We start from the raw sequence: 17594 nt of genomic DNA, 5'->3' as shown, positions 1-17594 counted from the left end.
CATTACCCTACTAAATCTTTACAAATCACCTAACCACCAATATCAGCCAGTGATTACATTATCAATAAGCTCAATTAATACATTTATAAGGCATTGATTGAGAATAATAACAAACTATTCTCTTGTACGAAAGATACTTAAAGTTTTATTCAACTAATTCACTGAGGCATGAGCGTTGCTTACTTTTATTTTTTTATAAACAAGGCAACAGAGAGTGACACTGTCTTGTGGAAAAATAATACAACTCTATACTACTATAATATTAGTTCACTCTAATAATGAGCCCGTTACAACCCAAGTACAAATGTAGGCCGTCAACAGATAAAAAAAAATATATAATGATTTTTATCAAAATTGAGTGTGGATTATATTTGTATTCTTCGACGAACTATTCTCAATTTCTATCAATAAATTATTTTTATAGACCCTTTGGAGTTACTGCAAATTGCAGTTAAAGTAGCCAGAATTGATTTTGTCACAATTAAAGAATGAGAAATAGATAGATTTTTTAATGAAACAAATTTGAGACAAATACAAGTTTCTTTAAGTAAAAATTCTGAACTATAGCTAAAAGTCTTGGCCATCTTGACTCATGCCATAAATTTGAAGACAAAGTATATAATTGTCTCAAATATATTAATGAAATATGAAATATTGGGCTGTATGTATGTATATGAAGTATAAAAAATAATTTGGGATTTTCTCTTTTTTCTGATTTTAGTTCGATATTATCTTATGTTGACGCACCACAAATATACATAAATATACAGACACATAAATAATTTACCGACTCTCTCCTTCTCTGGGGATTTATAAACTTTGTCAATCATTTTTCGAATAGCTTCCTTTGAAAACAAATCCGGATTTCTATCTCGATAGTCGAAAGGTATTGTCTCTAACTTTTTTACATTTCCACGAATGCGAGCATCTCCAACAGCTGCAAGCTCTAAAGGTCTTAGTCCATTATATACAACACCAGTGATTACTCCCATAAATGATCTCTCTACTTTATTGGAGCTAGGAATCAATCGACCTCCAACGGATATCGTATTTTGATCATTAAAAACCGTCAAGTGTTTGTTACCTGAGGAAGAAAAAGTGTTGATGCAAAGAGTTGTATTCATGTAACATAGGTATCAAAATTAACCTTGGGGATATTTTTGAATGATGGGTTTGTCATCAACTTGGAGAGTAGAGTTTGCTCCGTTTCTTGTAAATCGAATGACATGATAGTTTCCATCATTGATCTTTGTTGATATGTCTCCAATGTTGATATCCTTTGAGCCGAGATTATAATTCATATATACTTTCCCTCCATTAATTTCTAATTGCATAAAATCTCCTGGTTTACTACTGTCCCGGTATGAATCGATTCGTGCTAATATAGCATCAAAAGATGGTGTTATAATTCCAAGGGATAAAGTATCTTTGTTTGTATCTGGTCTTTTGTCTGAAGGATATTCATATACAATATTTCCAGTTCCCCAATGATATGAAACCGCATCTAAATTAGAAAAAAATATCAACATTGAAGTCTTAGTATCTCAATACTTGTACTCTACTAAAAATAATAATTTATTATAAATTCAATTAAATACTTTTTTTCCATTTTATTTCGGAACATAGTACATAAAAGGAATTCACTAAACCTCTTTACATTATTGTATACATATTTTTAAACTCCATAAATATTTTTACCTTCACACCCCTCTTCAACAAGTGCACTAGGTACTAATGCATCTTTAATTGCATCAATTAACTCCCCATTCGTTTCTAGCCCACCAAAACATCCTTGAAATCCAGATTTGGATAAAAGAATTCGAGGTAATTGTGTATACATATTTTGTCTGACTCCGCCTATTAAAGAAATATTTAGCATTCCTTCAAGACATGTCTAATATTTTCTGTACCTAAAAACAATATTCCATCGAGGTCTAAATGATAATTGTCTCCTCTTGTACTACTACTCGCAATATGTCCATCAACCATCAAAGTATGTCTGTACCTAGAAGGTCTACCTATAACTACCTTATGCCACTCATTATCCGATAAGCTCCCTTGTACATTATCCTTTATTCGTAGTGATCCATAACCCAGGTTCAATGTATAATGAAGTCTTCCTTTGATGAGTTCTATGTGGAGTAAATCGTTTTATGTTATTGCCTACACACATCGTTGGATATCAACATAACTTACCAATAGCGATAAAGTCACTTGCTTTGCCTGCGTTATACATGATCAGTCCGTTTTGTTCAAATGTTCTGAAGCGAAATCTTATATTTATTGAATTATATGCCTTCATTTGAGGCAAGCCAATGTAAGTATTTTGAACAGTGAACGAGACGGAGTTATGTTGTGAATCAATCTATAAAAAAAAAGGTTAGGCAGGAGTACATAAAAAGTAAATATTATGGGTAAGGCTTATACTTGATTATCATCCTTTGATAGGATAGCATTCATTTTGTGGTTGGATATCTGTCCAGATTTAATGAGCTCAAAAATGTTTTTAGCATTGATTATGAATTGCTGCATCCTTCCTTTGAAACCTGGGGCCGTTGAGGTGATTAAATCCCCATGCTCTATCCCTCCAATGTTAATTTGACTATACCGAAGAATAGATTCGGAATTAAGAAGCTCAGCTAAATTTTTGATGGAAAATCAAAAGAAGTTATCAGGATATATTCAACATATATTTATCATTCAAGGAGATGTGAAAATTGTCAAACCCCTCGCGAGCAACATTAAAAAAAAGTACGCATATTTTGATAACCTGTTGATATTAGGGCTCTTATTTGTTCCTGCCCCATATTTTGAAAATTCAAAGGTATAAGGCCCAATGTAGCTCAATGGTTCATATAGAGATATTTGTCGATATATATGACGTCTCTTAAAGTTATGAACATTTACTTCCTTTTTTTTTTGTTCATTTGAGGATTTTGTATATTTTCACATCCCCAATCATTTATTCATTACCATCGATAGGCTCATCATCATCTACCACAACCCGGATTTTGGTTCCTCGTCTTTGAAGGAGAATGGTATGATAAATATCATCATTTAGGCTTTGACCAGCAAAAATGGTCTTCTCAGAATGACCAACTTGAAAACTGAGTCTCACACGCCCTGACTCCATTGTCACATCTAATTTATCCTTTGAGGTGTCATGATGAGTTGTAAATAGGATTCCGTGTTGCTCCATACTTCGGAAACGAAGAATGATATCATCTGCCTCAGTTGTTGTACCATCTTTGTAGGACAAACTGATGGAGTGAGAGCCCTCAAAGATGACGGTTGCAGCAGCTAAAAAGGGGTAAGATTAAATGTACCAACATTTCACTTATGTATGCTATATCAAGATTTTTGAATCTTGAAATATATTTAATAGCTACGTACAAACTGTAGCTGCCTATAATATGTACTTATTTATTATTATAACCTTTTAATAAATACATGCATAGAGTATCCGTATTACCTATATAGAAAATACATTCAAGAAGATACTTTTTTAAAGTTCAATTCATTGACTCATATTTTGTAATGCCTATGAAATAACAAACATCAGTTTCTACACTCCGTTACTTCACTTTAAATTCTAACGCAAGTACGACCCTGGATTGCTTGTTCATCCCAACCTTAAAATTGATATAAAATCATACAGCGACTGTTTGACGTAGGGCAAAACTTGTTAGCAGATGGACGGCACTAGTATTGGAACAAAACTCCATTGATTTTAAACGATAATTATGAGTGAAAATCTCTTCAAAAATGAAAAATCTTAGCTCAGAGCAAAGTTTATATCACAACAAATTGGTGTCATTTAAATTTTTGAAAAAAAAAATTTACTTTTCCTTAATGTTTATATTTGAGATCCTGTTAGGGATTTATTAAATTTAATTTTATAAATAATTTATTGTAACCTATTTGTTACCTCGCTAATACAAAAATACCCTATGTACTTTTTGTTAGCTGTCGATTCCTTTTTCTCCATTGATACGTAATGACAATTTCACATTTCATTCTTATTGATGAATATACAAAGTAAAAATATTAAAAGATTCTATACAAAAGAATGGGAATACAATTTTTTTTCTATACACCGTCGTTTATATAATATATTATATATATATTGGCCATTTTTTTATTTCTATGAATGAATTTACACTATTTCTTCATAGAAATATTATAATCACTACTTCTAATTCCTTTATTAATAAAATATTATAATACAGTGATTTACTCCGCATCATTTCTTTATACTAATCGTTGTAGTAAATATATAATCAGTCACTTTTAGTACTAGTTTTTAGATATTTCCTTTCAAAAAGTAAGTATGTAGAACTATTTTTCATTAAATAAAGGCTTTTTTTTAATTTTCAGCAAACGAAAAAAAGAAATATAATCAAGACTGGAGGTCAGAAAAATACATTATGTTTTTAACAAAATATGTTGGGAATATATGTAAAGAAAAAATCCAAAATATGTAAAGATAAGTATCAAAACATGTTAAAGTTTTCTTTATATACTGTATTTCACAGTTAATTTTTAATTTTTGAATTTATAAGACATGGGCAAAGAAAGCATTTTTCAGTTTCTTTGTTTAACTATTATTCTTGTAAATTCAATTAAAATAGTAATTTCCTTATATTTATAGAGCAACTCATGGTAATCTCGTAACAAGAAAAAGTATTATTGCAAATTTGTACAAAAATTGATCACGTTAACGTCGTTAAGCCACTTGGTTATAAAGCCTTGCCAGAAGTTGGTTCATAGAAATATAAAACTTTAAGGAATGATGTGACAAATATGTTGACGCTTTCGTAAATAACTTTAAAATTCAAATTCTGTAGTAAAAAATAATTATTTTAACAACATTGAGGGGACTTCAAATATTTTTATGTTCGTTTCTCACGGATTATGTTTTTCTTAATGGAATTCTTCACTTTTATAGAATTATAGGATGATTCCATGAAAATTCTTGAGTGATTGATTTATAAATAACTACACTTTTCATTGTTTTGCTCAACTAACTTTTAGAATTAAAAAAAAAAATACTCGACGTATTTTATCTATAGCTAGGTAGATCAGGCAGGGCTAGTACAGCCATAAAACTCCCTTCACATTATATAGAAGATTTTACGTAAAATAAATCTTTTTAAATGTGCTAGGAAGGGTATCATCTAACATTTTTTACTCAAAAAGTGAAAAATATGTTGTTTTTGACCAAAATCCAAAATTGTGTTGTAAAATATATGATCACATATTTTTCTGCACCCTAATCATAACTAATCTCTTTTTATTTTTAAAGTAAACCTATGAATGTTTTAACAGATACAATAATCTTTTAACTTCATTAATATTACCGTATCCGCATGTAGCTCCAGTAAAACTTGTTCGGGAGCAGTCACATAAGAATCTATTCCAGCCTTCTGAACACTTTCCTCCATGATTACACGGCCTATCATGACATTGATCCGGCATTTTGTGGCAAGAAGATCTGATGGATCCTATATGACAAGCAAAATTGATACCTATTAGTTACTCAGATTTCTTAAGTTAGTTTGATTCATCTTACCAACGTCTTGCTGATGAGCATAGCTAACAACATCAATGGATGCTCCATTGATCGTCAAGTCTCGAAGACAACCAACAAAGCCATATTTCAGAGTCACTGTCCATAGTGTTGGTGGAAACTTCATATAGGGGTCCATATAATCAACTCCCCCTACGAATAAATTACCAACTAAATCCAATTGATTAGCCTCTCCTATAAAAATATAAATTGTTTGATTTTAATGACATTTCCTTGCTTGAATAATTCAATCAAACCTGGAGTTTTAAAGGACTCTGAGTCCTCATCAATTTTAATTCGTCCTGATCGTTGACTCAGAGTTAACTCTACATGATGCCAAGCTCCATCGTTAAGAGGTGTTCTGGAAGCTCGAATCTTTACAGGTCCTGAACCCAAATCTAGATGTACGTAGAGATGGCCATCAAGGATTTCAAATGCAAAGTAATCCTAATTAGAAGAAAATCAATTCGACTTTTGATACTTTACTTTTGTTCACACTACTTTTACGAATTAATACCTTGTGTGGATTTCCTCCATTAAATAAAAGAATTCCATTCAACTCATTAGTACGAAACTTGAGGGATATTGAGCCTGAGATTGTACTTTTCCATGAAGGTAAAACCTTAAGAAATAAAGAAAAAATATTTAGAAAAAACAATCATGTAATCTCGTTTTGATAAAGTAATACTTTATGTTCTCTGATATTTAAATATATATATATAACTATATAGAAAATACACAAAGGTGTACAATAAACTAAATAAAGCTACTTATTATTTATAGTTATATTATAAAAAATAAAAAGATATCTCAAAAATGGTAAAATAGTTTCCTCTTAAAGTCATTGTTTTTTGTAAAAAAAAAACCCGACAAATAAACTCTTGGTGCACCGCGTATAGCACTCACTTTATTTCCCATTATGTAAAATATATCATTTTAACTTTTTCAAACGCGTTTTTCAAAGTTAAAAGGGAATATTTTAAACAAAATGGAGTATAGTACTTTTTCTTATATATGAAGAACATAAATATAATTATTGATGACATGGAGACATGAGAAATATATGAGCTAGATATAGGACTTTTTAGTACATCTTTAATTTTCTTGGGGGTACTCCATATAAGTATTTATTTTTTTTACTTATGAAAAAGTTTACATCTAATGTCATACAGAAAAGTAAAAAAAGTGAGTGCTATACCCTGTACGTAGGTATTTTATTTGTCATATTTAGAAGACATAACTATTTTATGAAAAAACTATAGAAACATTTTTGAAAGATTATTTATTCGTTATAAATAGTTATTGGTCACAAATTGTTCCATTTTGACTAATGTTTCATATTTTGTAGGTAAGAATTCTATATATTTTTTTTTTTGTGAAATTTAAATTAAAAAAAAACCTTTTTAAAAATATCTTATATTATTTAGTACATACAATTACACTATCACTCTTATTTAATATCTTTTTTAGTTAGAAAAGGTGAGAGTCATAACCTACTTATGAGACTAATAATACTCCAGGTCTATTTACATAATAAGTTAAAAGCAAATTTTACTATAAAGTTAAAATTTTATAATCTTATTACAATGAGAAAAAAGTATAAAGAGACAACAAGTTATTTTTGATGGCAGTTTGGCGTTGTGGAGGGAGACGTTTTTTTGAAATTACAGATTGGTTAGAATATTTCAGCTGCTTTAAAAAGAGATTAGGTAGGGATGTTCTTGGATAGAAAAAAGAAGTTTTGACAATTCACACGTCGTTACCTTCTAAAAAAACACACAAAAAGACCCAAAATCAACTGATAGTTGACCGATTCTTCCTAGCTATGTCCATAATTGTTGAAAAGTGTTCATAAATCATTTGGAGCTAATTTTAATTTAAGCAATCAATGTTCAGAACAAGGATAAGAGGAAAAAAAGCGTACACATCGATAGCTGATAAAAGAATACAACGGAGTTCAACATTAACCCTACTCCATTGTTTTTTTTTACATCTCCTGCGTTAATTATACTGATTTAATCATTCGGAAAACTAATTTCCCTCAAGGAAGCAAAAAAATTGAACTCCTTTTAGAATGAATAAAACGGTACAACAGAAAGGGAATTCAAAACTTGCAGTAGCATGACTGAACTACAAAAAATTTTATTTGTATGAAATGAAGATAAGTCAATTAAAAACCCTTTTGTGATATGTTTAAATACCAAATTAGCTAAAATGTTCTTCAATATCTCCTCCTTTACAAACAATGACAGCCGTGGCACGTCGGCCAACAAATTGGCAGGTCTTGATGATGATGGGTGGGTCCATAGTGTACTACCCTGTCATAATGACAGCTCAGAGAGAATCCATATGGGCAAATATAAGATGCCTTAAACTACAAAGTACAGGGTGGTCAGGTCTGGCTGGAGGAGGGCCACATGGAGGAGAAGTCAACTATATTGTTGCTGATAAAGTTTTGTCTTCCTGGCTCTATGGGGGAGTAATGGACTTCTTGATGTTGTAGGCAGTCTATACCAATTGTCTCTGCAGCCTTTTTTGGCACCGTTGCCAACACAGAGGAGATCGCACACGCGTTGCCTTTTTAGTTGCTGTTCTAACGTTTTTCCACTTAGAGACAGAGGATAAAAACAAAAATGATTTATTTTTGTTTCAGCTGTCATTTAAAAAACCTGGAATAATATTATAATTACATGCTACTGCAAGTTTTGGATCCCCAATTTGTTCTACCTCCTCTAAATGTATTTTCTTTTTCAACTCTTATCAACTCCAACCCTCTTTGTGAACAGCTAAAATCTAGATCAGGTGTATTACCAACTTTTGACCTCTATACATTTCTTTCTCTAACTCTGAATGTGTCATTTCAAGAATTTAAAGCTTCTTCACCTTTGAACATGAACAGGACAAAGAAATTCATGTTTCATTTCCTTATTTGAGATGGAGTCCGTTCATTTGTACATACATATTAATTATATGATGATATGAAAATATTTCTGACTGTCTGGGAATTCAGGCTCTCATTGTCCAAAAAATTATATCAGGTAATATATTAGAGAAACACACAGAGGAGAAAAAAGAAAAGAAAATACGCCACGTCTTATAATATTATAATTAATGTTACTCTGTGTATGTATGTAGAATAAAAGTTGGACCAATGCCATGTACTTGAAGGTGTTGATTTACTTCAAATAATAATATCTACTCTTTTATAGATGTACATACATATTATGTAGAATAAAAAAAATGGAGTCGAGTTGGAAAACAATGTTTTTTATGATCGTTTCGAGTGACTCTTGGCGTTTCATCTGCAAATAATCGTTTAACTACATATAAAATAAAATGAATTTAGTAATCAAAAATATTTTCAGCAGACTAGATATTTTTCTCAATTGAAATATCCTAGATACAAATAGTTAAAAATGTTTGTTTGTCGTTTTTATTGTACGTCACAGAGTCCCTGGTCGTCATGTTATTCGCGAACAAAATTTTTTTGTATCATATAGTGATTATCGTGTTGTACAGGGACTATTTTGGTACTAAAACCCGTCAAATGGGAGAATTGCTACAATTTAAAAAAAAATTCGTTAGTAAATAAAAAATTTCGCTGTGGGCGAGAATTACAATACACGTATGAATTTAATGAAAGTTTTATTAACTTCAAATAACATATCAACGTATATGCATGAAATTTTTTTTATTTATAAGAAGCCCATTATTTATTTTTGTAAAAATATTGCCAAATCGAATTTTATGAAGAAAATTGAAAAAAACTTTTTTTTTAAACTTTTGCAAAAAAATGTATTAAATAGTATTTTTTTAAGTGTACAAAGCAACCAGGATTTTTTTATTATTTTGAATTTGCAAAAATAATAAAGTTATTGGAATAATATCGTCGAGAAAATAATGCTCAATAACTTGAAAATTGACATTAAATGAAAAAAGAGAAAAACAAGAGAAAAATTGAAAAATTACTTTGAAAATGATTGATATTTCAGTTTTAAAGTAATTTTTATTTGTTAAATTTATAAGCAAACGAATTTCCAGACGCATTGCTACAAACTTTATTTTATTCAGAAATATAATGTTTTTTTGTTTTTTTTCCTCATAAATTTTATGATTTTGAATACATTTAGGAAACGCTGTTATTCGAATAGTTGTTTTTTGAGACATTATAACATAGCCCTTTCTATTCTACTTTGGCTCCAAAAAACAACTTCTCTCATTCCCCTCAGAAAATTGGACCCCGCCTTAGCCTGCCCATGTTCAAGAGAGGTACCCATGCAAATTTCAGCCTCCTACCAACAGTGTGGCCATGCATAAAGGACACACACACACATACTAACTCTATTATATTGGGGAGGGTGGGATTAAAATCAAATTCAATTTTAGCCCTACTTTTCGGTTACAAAAATATCTTCTAATCACCTTAGACAAAATAATTGTTAATTTCCAGGCAAATGAAGGAACTTTATCTTGATTTGAAAATAATAAATCCTTGAGATATCCTAAATAGTCCCAGCCAACCTTTCAATTAATTCAAACATAATTGTATAAGTAATTAATTTTTGTATTTGTAAATTTTGATACTATCATATCTAACCAAAAAAAAGTTCAGAAATATATTAAATGATTACTTAGACAGAGTAATGAGAGCATCAATAAATACAATTTCAAAGATCCATGAGGGTGATCGTCATACAAAGTTGAAACAATACTAAAATGGAAACTTTTCTTTGATATTATTATCTTTACCTTGGAAATTGTAAGATGAATACAAAACAACTGGAATAAATTAATTATTATAAATCATAAGTGTTATAACTTATGAAATTGTTAATATTGTTAAGATTTATTTCCAATGGTAAATATGTTTACATTAAAAAAAAGTATAGATTAAATAAGTCAAAATTCATTGTATATACTATGGAATGGGATGTCTGACCGGATATCTATGTAAATTGTACATCATCAATCATAATTAATATGGATGCAATCGGGGAGATGAGTTTATATAAAGCTACATCAAACCAAAAATTTCCAGAATATATATTACAAAATATTAAAAATACTCGTTATGGTATTTGCATGGCATTTTGATACCCTTCAGCAATATTGAAATATTTTTCTACAATACTTATTGTTTATTTCTTCAAATACTTCATGAAAAGTTGCCCTTACTATTCGTTGTCCAACTATGTGTACATTTGTTTTCAGTACTCCAAATAACAGTAATTTTAATTACTTTAGCCACTTACAATAAAATTTAGGACTGAGGATCGATACTTATTTGCTTCGATTTGGAGGTAAGTACAGCGGTTCTGATCCTTTCAGTATCCAAAGTATTTCTTTGGGCTACAATTTATTTTTCTTCAAAATTAAAAGTAAGGATTAGCACATTATGTATCACTTGAGAAAATGAACTTTACTGAAACTTTTGAAATTCAAAATATCACTTTAAAATTTACACTTTTGAAGAACACAACATAACTTTAAAATTAAAATTTCTGAATGCCTTTACAAATACAGAATGTTATTTAAAAAAATCATTTTGAAATGAGGTCAAAAAACACTCTTTGAAGACCAAAACTTTACAAACAACTTTTTCATTAAAATACAACAAGAAATCGAATTAACAGGTCACCCTAAAATAAAAATTTGGACGAAGTTGACCTTTTTAGTAACTTTGACCTTAAAACTGTACTTTATAACTTAAATATTATATAACTATTGCTCGAAGCATAAAAAGGGTTTAGTGATCACGTCATTTGTGATTTTCTTCTTATTATTTTGAAAATAGATTTAAAAAATAAGCATTTATGGGGGAAAAAGTAAGTTTTCCCGGAAATATTTTTGTTATAATTTTAACTAATTCAATCCAATTTCCATTTAAAAATTATGCCTTCTACCAGTCCTATGTCGTTTTTTTAGAAAATGAAATTTTGGTCCACGGTTTGTATTTCGGGCTTGGCCATAATATTAGTTAAAACACTACTATAAGAAAAAATGCCATCTCAAACCCAGTCTGAGCAAAAATAATTGTTTGTTTGTGTACAAGCTGTATGTGCAAATTGTACAAGTTGAACCCCCTTATTTTTGATATGGATAATGGAATTAATACTATCGTGAGTTAATATATATTAATGTTGTCATTTTTAACTGTTATTGATGAAATTTGATATATTTTTGGTCAATGCCACTATAAAGTTGAAATATCCAGGGTTATTTTTCTCGTAAATACATAATAAATGAGTGATTTTTATCAATCTTAATAATGTATAATATTTGGTAATTCAAACGACAGTTTTTCTAACTGTTATAAGACCTACAAATTGTATTTTGTAAAGTCTGTTTATACAAATTACAACTTAAAAGATATTGTAACTTGCACACTATATATATTAATTGTCAATATTTATTCTAAAAAATATCTGTATCTCATGAGCATTTATATATTTCCTCTAAGATATTGTGTAGTTGATTTTTTTTTTCTTCAAACACAGAAAATATAATTTTAATGTATCTTGCACTACTATTTTTATTTTATAAATTCAGAAAAAAAAATTAAATTTTTAAAACCATGGCCTTAATGATTTTTTTATGACCTTTTCATGGAAAAGAAAATCTTTAATTTTTAAAACATAAAACCAGCAATAACAAATCGAAGTCATCCTAGTCGAGGATTATACTAAACAATATATGACTTCAATATATTTTCATTCATTTTTTTTCCTCTTATATATAGTAAATAATAACGTCTTCAATTTACTTTATATAAATTGAAATAAACTTTAGCTTCGGAATCTAAAATATTAGAATACGCAATAACCTTAATAGAAGGACATTTTTTTTTTCTTCTCTCGCCCTCCCCCTTCAAAGAGGATCAAGAACGAGTAAATCTCCCAATTCTATATACTATTTGTCAACAACGTATTTGAACCTCCACTTTAGAAGGAGTCCATGAAATTAATCAAGGTGGTCACGCAGCTACGGATTCCGAGTGGAATAAAAATGGACCTTGGAAAGAATGTTGTCTATTTTGAGGCTGTGGCTTGAGGGCTTGGACCAAGAGGACCGAGCCACCTCTACTGGGATGATGCCACATGTCCTCGTGGATGAGAGGAGCCAGTGTGGGTTATACCCTTCACCCGCACTATCTAATACTTCATGCACGACTCATCCACAGCTATTTGCATGTACGCGTCCTTAAGATCCAGTATCACTCTGTTACGGGACCATTTTCACCAACGTCTGATCTTATCGCCACATACGTCCGCATCGACCACTACACTCGACAAAGTCGTTCACTTCTCTAAAATCAAGAACGGGTCGAACTTTGTCTTTCTTTTTGTGCACAATTGCCATTAGGGGGATCACCCTGTTGGTAGCCCCGCTGTGAGCTCTGAGCCATCCATTATCGATCCATCTGGCTATTTCGATGTCAAATTTTCTTTTTACGTCGTCGACCATTTTATACTCAGCGATTCTGTTGGAAAGTGTAGGTTCACGTTTCCAACTCCACTTAACTCTCCATTCTCTCCCGTTGAACGCGCCTGAAAATCTCCTTCCTTTGATTTCCAAGGAGGGAGGATGCTCGATGAAGCATACAGCGGGTTTGGGATCTATCCATACTTCTTCATTATCGGTGACTATTCTGTGATGCCTGAGTCCTTAGTGCCTTTGCGCGAAAACATTTTGTGTAGTGGAACTCAATCGTTTTTTGCAGACCTTTTATGTCAATTTCAAAAGGCTCTCCCCGTTTCCATTTTTATATTCATAAAGAAGTTTTTAAGTTTTTCAATTTGTTCAGTATATCAATCGGTTGCTTAACTCCAATCAAGCCCCATCGAGGCCCCATTTCAGAGCTGACGTAGGACAGATCATATACTGGGATTCCTAACTTATTTATGGCTATCTCAACTACATCATAGTCCAAAAAGTCCTCACTTGATGGGACAAGTCCGTCTTGTTTTTTAATCAATAAATGAAAGAATTCTCAACGAATTCCTTTATTGCTATTATTTGACTCACTTTCTTGTCTTTCTTTTTGATCTTTTTGGTGATCAGAAGCCCCATAAGCCGTTTTAGGAAGTACCTCTGACATGTTTTCAATATCTTCCACAACTAACCCCGATTGCTGGCCTACGCTGCTCACTTGTGCTATTTCGTCGTTTATGTCATAGTGACTTCTTTAAGCATTCTCTCCCCCCTTTAGATGACATCCTTTCGATCCTTGACGATCCAGATGCGTAATGAACTTAATTACTTAATAATATTATTAAATCTAGAAGAAATTTTTCATATAATATTTAATTATATATATGTTCAATAACATTTTGTATTGTTGCCAAATTAAATATTGACGATGCAGATTTATCTTTATTACTTTCTATGTTATTTTTTTTCAGGAAGAATCGTTTATTTTGATAATTTAATAAACAAAATCTACATAAAAAATGAGTGCTATATTAATACTTACCAAAAATGATTCTTGTGTCGTAAAGGAAATAATTCCACCCAAGTTATTTTGCATCATATATATGGATGCCTACAATTAAAAAAAAAAAGTATTAAATATTTAAGTAATAAAGCCTCATTTGATTCCAACCATATTTGAAGATGAATCTTCTTGTGATTTGAAAGGCAAAGGAGGCACAGCAGCAATGTCTTGGCATTCGTACTCCACATCACCAATAACAGAAATAAGCTGATTATTATTTTCAGCCAGTCCCAATAAATCCAATATAAGACTATCTGCCGTATATATAACCTATGACAAAGATGCTAATTACTCAAATTATGTTGATATAAATCCCTCTTACCGATCTTAAACATCCAACAAGGTTATTTTGTGCCTTGGTTCCAGGAAGAGTATAGGTTGCTTCACTCCCACCAACAAAGACTTTCGTTGATGCAAGTACTGAGAAACTCCCTGAAGTAACCCATCGTTCATTGTAGAGATCATCCACGGTCAGTGTCACCTATGGTTCAAGAGATGGACAAGAAGAATTGCAATTATTTCTACTCTGAACCGGACAGCTACGTTGTATATATATAAATATTTATTTATGGTATAAATACTGTTGTTCTAGTGTATGCGAAGAAATAAGTATGACGGAATATTTATTTAGTTACAAAGTAGTAACACATTTAGTCATACATTGAAGGAGGTATTAAAGAGGATTAAATACACGCAAAAGTAAATTAAAGTTTATACGAGATTATTACTATTGGTGGAGGTGGTTTGTTCTAGAGACGTTTCGGCAAAAGCGTTGCTGCATTTTGATTTAGGGATGACGTGGAAAAACATGCTTAGAATGATTGTGATTGTTTGTCATATAAATCATACATGGCTAAACTATTTCATTGAGATGCTGTTTAATTAAATATATAGTAGTAGCACTTCTTACAGATTAAAGGAGATTTCCTTATAATTTTATATACATTGATGCATTTCGCTCTAGGGCACATAAAAATGTATACAAAGCCAAAAAAATCTTTTTTTTTGTCTTAATCTTTTGGAGATTTTGATATTATGTATTTATTTATGTTTAGGAGAGATAAAGCAAACAATGTACACTATCAGTTATTTCTAATCAAGAAACTCTTTTGTTTTTTTCTTTATAAATTTGAAGTATTATTTATTTACTAAATAAGAAACAGATAAAAACAAGGTATGTTTGTATGTGAAAGAAGAAAAGTTGAGATAAACCCTTCAGATATGAAAATAGTGATAGAAAAAAAGTCCATCATATTTATTGAAGCACTTTTATCAATCTGAAAGTACGAGGGAAAAGTGTCTTTACTTTCAGGATATTATTTATATGTTGTGTACAAGTTGTAACCAAGGTATGAGAATAAACATTTTTAAATAAAGGATATAATGTACTTTGGATGAGGATAATGCAATGATTTAATCTTATTGGCGTAATTTTTAATACAAATGACTAAATTTAAGTATTATGTTGTACATTGTAAAGTTTAAAAGCTCATAAATGAATAATAACCAAGTATTTTGAATAGATCAAAATATAATGATAGGATCAACAAATAATAGGGAAAATGGAATGCTCGATGTTTTAACTAAATAATGCATTTTAAGAAGATGAAATTGCAACTTTTACAATTTGATTAAACAAAGTGCATCTTCAAATTGATAAGTTTTTGCTTCGAGTTGAGTTCGTGTTAGAGCAAAATATCAATTGTCGAGATCAGGTTTTTTGAGTAATTTCATTCGAATTTATGAGAATTTCTACATATCTGGCCTGTCAACACAAAATCAAGCTGGAATGATTTTTTTCAAAAAGTTTAATTTATTTCTAAAATTATTCAACATCTAAACTCTTCCCACAAATTTGGATACAAATCCTTTCATTTAGTTAAATATGTCTGTAAAATATTCGGTAGTATTATTATATGAAGTAAAAAAAAAGATTTTTTCCTTTACTTAATTTTTGTTCAATATTGTTTTTATGTTGACGCACCACATGTTTCTATGTATTTTTTTTTTATATTGCATTTATTGTACAAGTGATACTATAAATTTGACTAATAAATACTGGAATATTTGATTATGCGAGTTCAAGTTAAAACAAACTTTTTTACAGACATTTGATAGGATCTCCATTCTTTCTCAAAATGAGACAATTTTTTTAATCTTTACAAATGTATATATTTGCATTATTTTCTGCAATTTTTTGCTCTATATATCCTAAAAAATGTCTTAAAAAAGTGATTTTACATTTTTTTTTCAATAATTACCTACATTTAAAATTTTGTCGTACTAAAAAACTAATATTTAAAAAAATTATTACTCCTAATTTGACCCAAAAATTTCACTTTAATATAATGGTACTTAAAGAAAGTTATTTTGTAATTTATGAATTATTAGGTTTTATCCAACATCTACGAGTACTTGTGCTATTAATAGAGTTATATAAGATAGGATAAATAAAAAAAACCCAAAAATTAAACTGGTAATCCTGACAATTTGGATAATATTTGGAAGGGGAGCAACCTAACTGTCATGACGTTTTATTAAATCAGCTGCAAATAGCTATGGGAGGACGAGAAAGTATAAAAACGGACATCTCACTCCATATACAGGAATTAATCAGACGTAAATCCTAAATTCTTATCCGAGTCTAACATGGACTTAAGGTGGATTCACTGTACAGAGTTCTACCTTAATTATTTCTCACGCATATCTTCTTCCTTTATAATTATTATCCTTATTACGTTTTTACTTTTATTGTATCACGTAACCTTTCCCCAACAAAGAAAAAAATCATCTATTAGTAAGCCAAATACCAGTCATACCAGCTGAGATTTATCTATTATGTACTCCTAGACTATTATTGTCATATACTCGTATATATTATATATATATTTCATAATATTTAAAACTCTATATAGTTTTTTAGTTGATACTGTGCTATGTATTACCTAATAATATTTTCAACATTTGTAGCCAAATTTCTTCATAAAAATATAAGATGGGCCATGTATATATACATACAAATAGGGATCAATAAGAGATTGTAATTTTGTCCTTTTGAAAACGGAGCATAATTATAACTTTGTTTATTTATCAAAAATAATAAATTATGAAATAGCCATAACATATCAAGTGACACGAGTTTATCAACAGCTGTAAACAAAATACATGCTGTATTTTTGTGTTAGTGATTTGTGACGCCGTGTTATATAAAGAAGTGAAAAATAATAATAATAAGAGAAATATTATACGTGCTTAAGCAATTCAGTGAACCCTCCTTAAGGTGGATTACTCCATTTATCAGTCTCGTATATACTAGTAATTTCATTCAAAAAACTTAGCATATCTTGAAAACTCAACAATTCTAACTTTCAAAGTAAAGAGTTTCTTTTTCTTAAAAGATGTCTTGCTTGTAGGAGTGTAAATTGCAAGATCATAATATTTTGGACCCAAGAAAATCACTAACTTGACAATTTCTTCCCCCCCCCCAACCAGAAAAGTTTTAAATCTCCTCTTTATTTCGAAAGGAAAAAT

General features: G+C 30.2%; 1 protein-coding gene and 1 long non-coding RNA gene across 5 annotated transcripts in view; one reads left to right on the top strand and one right to left on the bottom strand.

Annotated features, from left to right (window-relative positions):
• LOC121124407 (neurexin 1) overlaps positions 1 to 17594 on the bottom strand; it is a 38889-nt gene that overhangs the window by 9397 nt on the left and 11898 nt on the right. For all 4 annotated transcript variants that reach the window (XR_011781691.1, XR_011781690.1, XM_071890900.1 and 1 more), the window contains 14 exons: positions 14386 to 14544; positions 14172 to 14333; positions 14043 to 14111; positions 6087 to 6191; positions 5827 to 6016; positions 5573 to 5764; positions 5361 to 5504; positions 2974 to 3300; positions 2428 to 2639; positions 2197 to 2365; positions 1911 to 2132; positions 1699 to 1857; positions 1148 to 1504; positions 788 to 1084 (listed from right to left, as the gene is read on the bottom strand). Coding sequence is in view for 2 of the 4 variants with exons in the window: in XM_071890900.1 (XP_071747001.1) it covers positions 788 to 1084; positions 1148 to 1504; positions 1699 to 1857; positions 1911 to 2132; positions 2197 to 2365; positions 2428 to 2639; positions 2974 to 3300; positions 5361 to 5504; positions 5573 to 5764; positions 5827 to 6016; positions 6087 to 6191; positions 14043 to 14111; positions 14172 to 14333; positions 14386 to 14544 (2764 nt within the window). In the remaining 2 variants the exon portion in view is untranslated. The remainder of the gene's footprint in view (positions 1 to 787; positions 1085 to 1147; positions 1505 to 1698; positions 1858 to 1910; positions 2133 to 2196; positions 2366 to 2427; positions 2640 to 2973; positions 3301 to 5360; positions 5505 to 5572; positions 5765 to 5826; positions 6017 to 6086; positions 6192 to 14042; positions 14112 to 14171; positions 14334 to 14385; positions 14545 to 17594) is intronic.
• On the top strand, positions 3190 to 6192 carry LOC139906288 (uncharacterized). The gene is made up of 2 exons (XR_011781692.1): positions 3190 to 3310; positions 4378 to 6192. It is a non-coding gene; the product is annotated as an uncharacterized lncRNA (long non-coding RNA).

This window comes from Lepeophtheirus salmonis, chromosome 9, assembly GCF_016086655.4.
Source record: "Lepeophtheirus salmonis chromosome 9, UVic_Lsal_1.4, whole genome shotgun sequence".
Lineage (NCBI taxonomy): Eukaryota > Metazoa > Arthropoda > Copepoda > Siphonostomatoida > Caligidae > Lepeophtheirus > Lepeophtheirus salmonis.
This window is presented reverse-complemented; position numbering and strand designations above follow the sequence as displayed.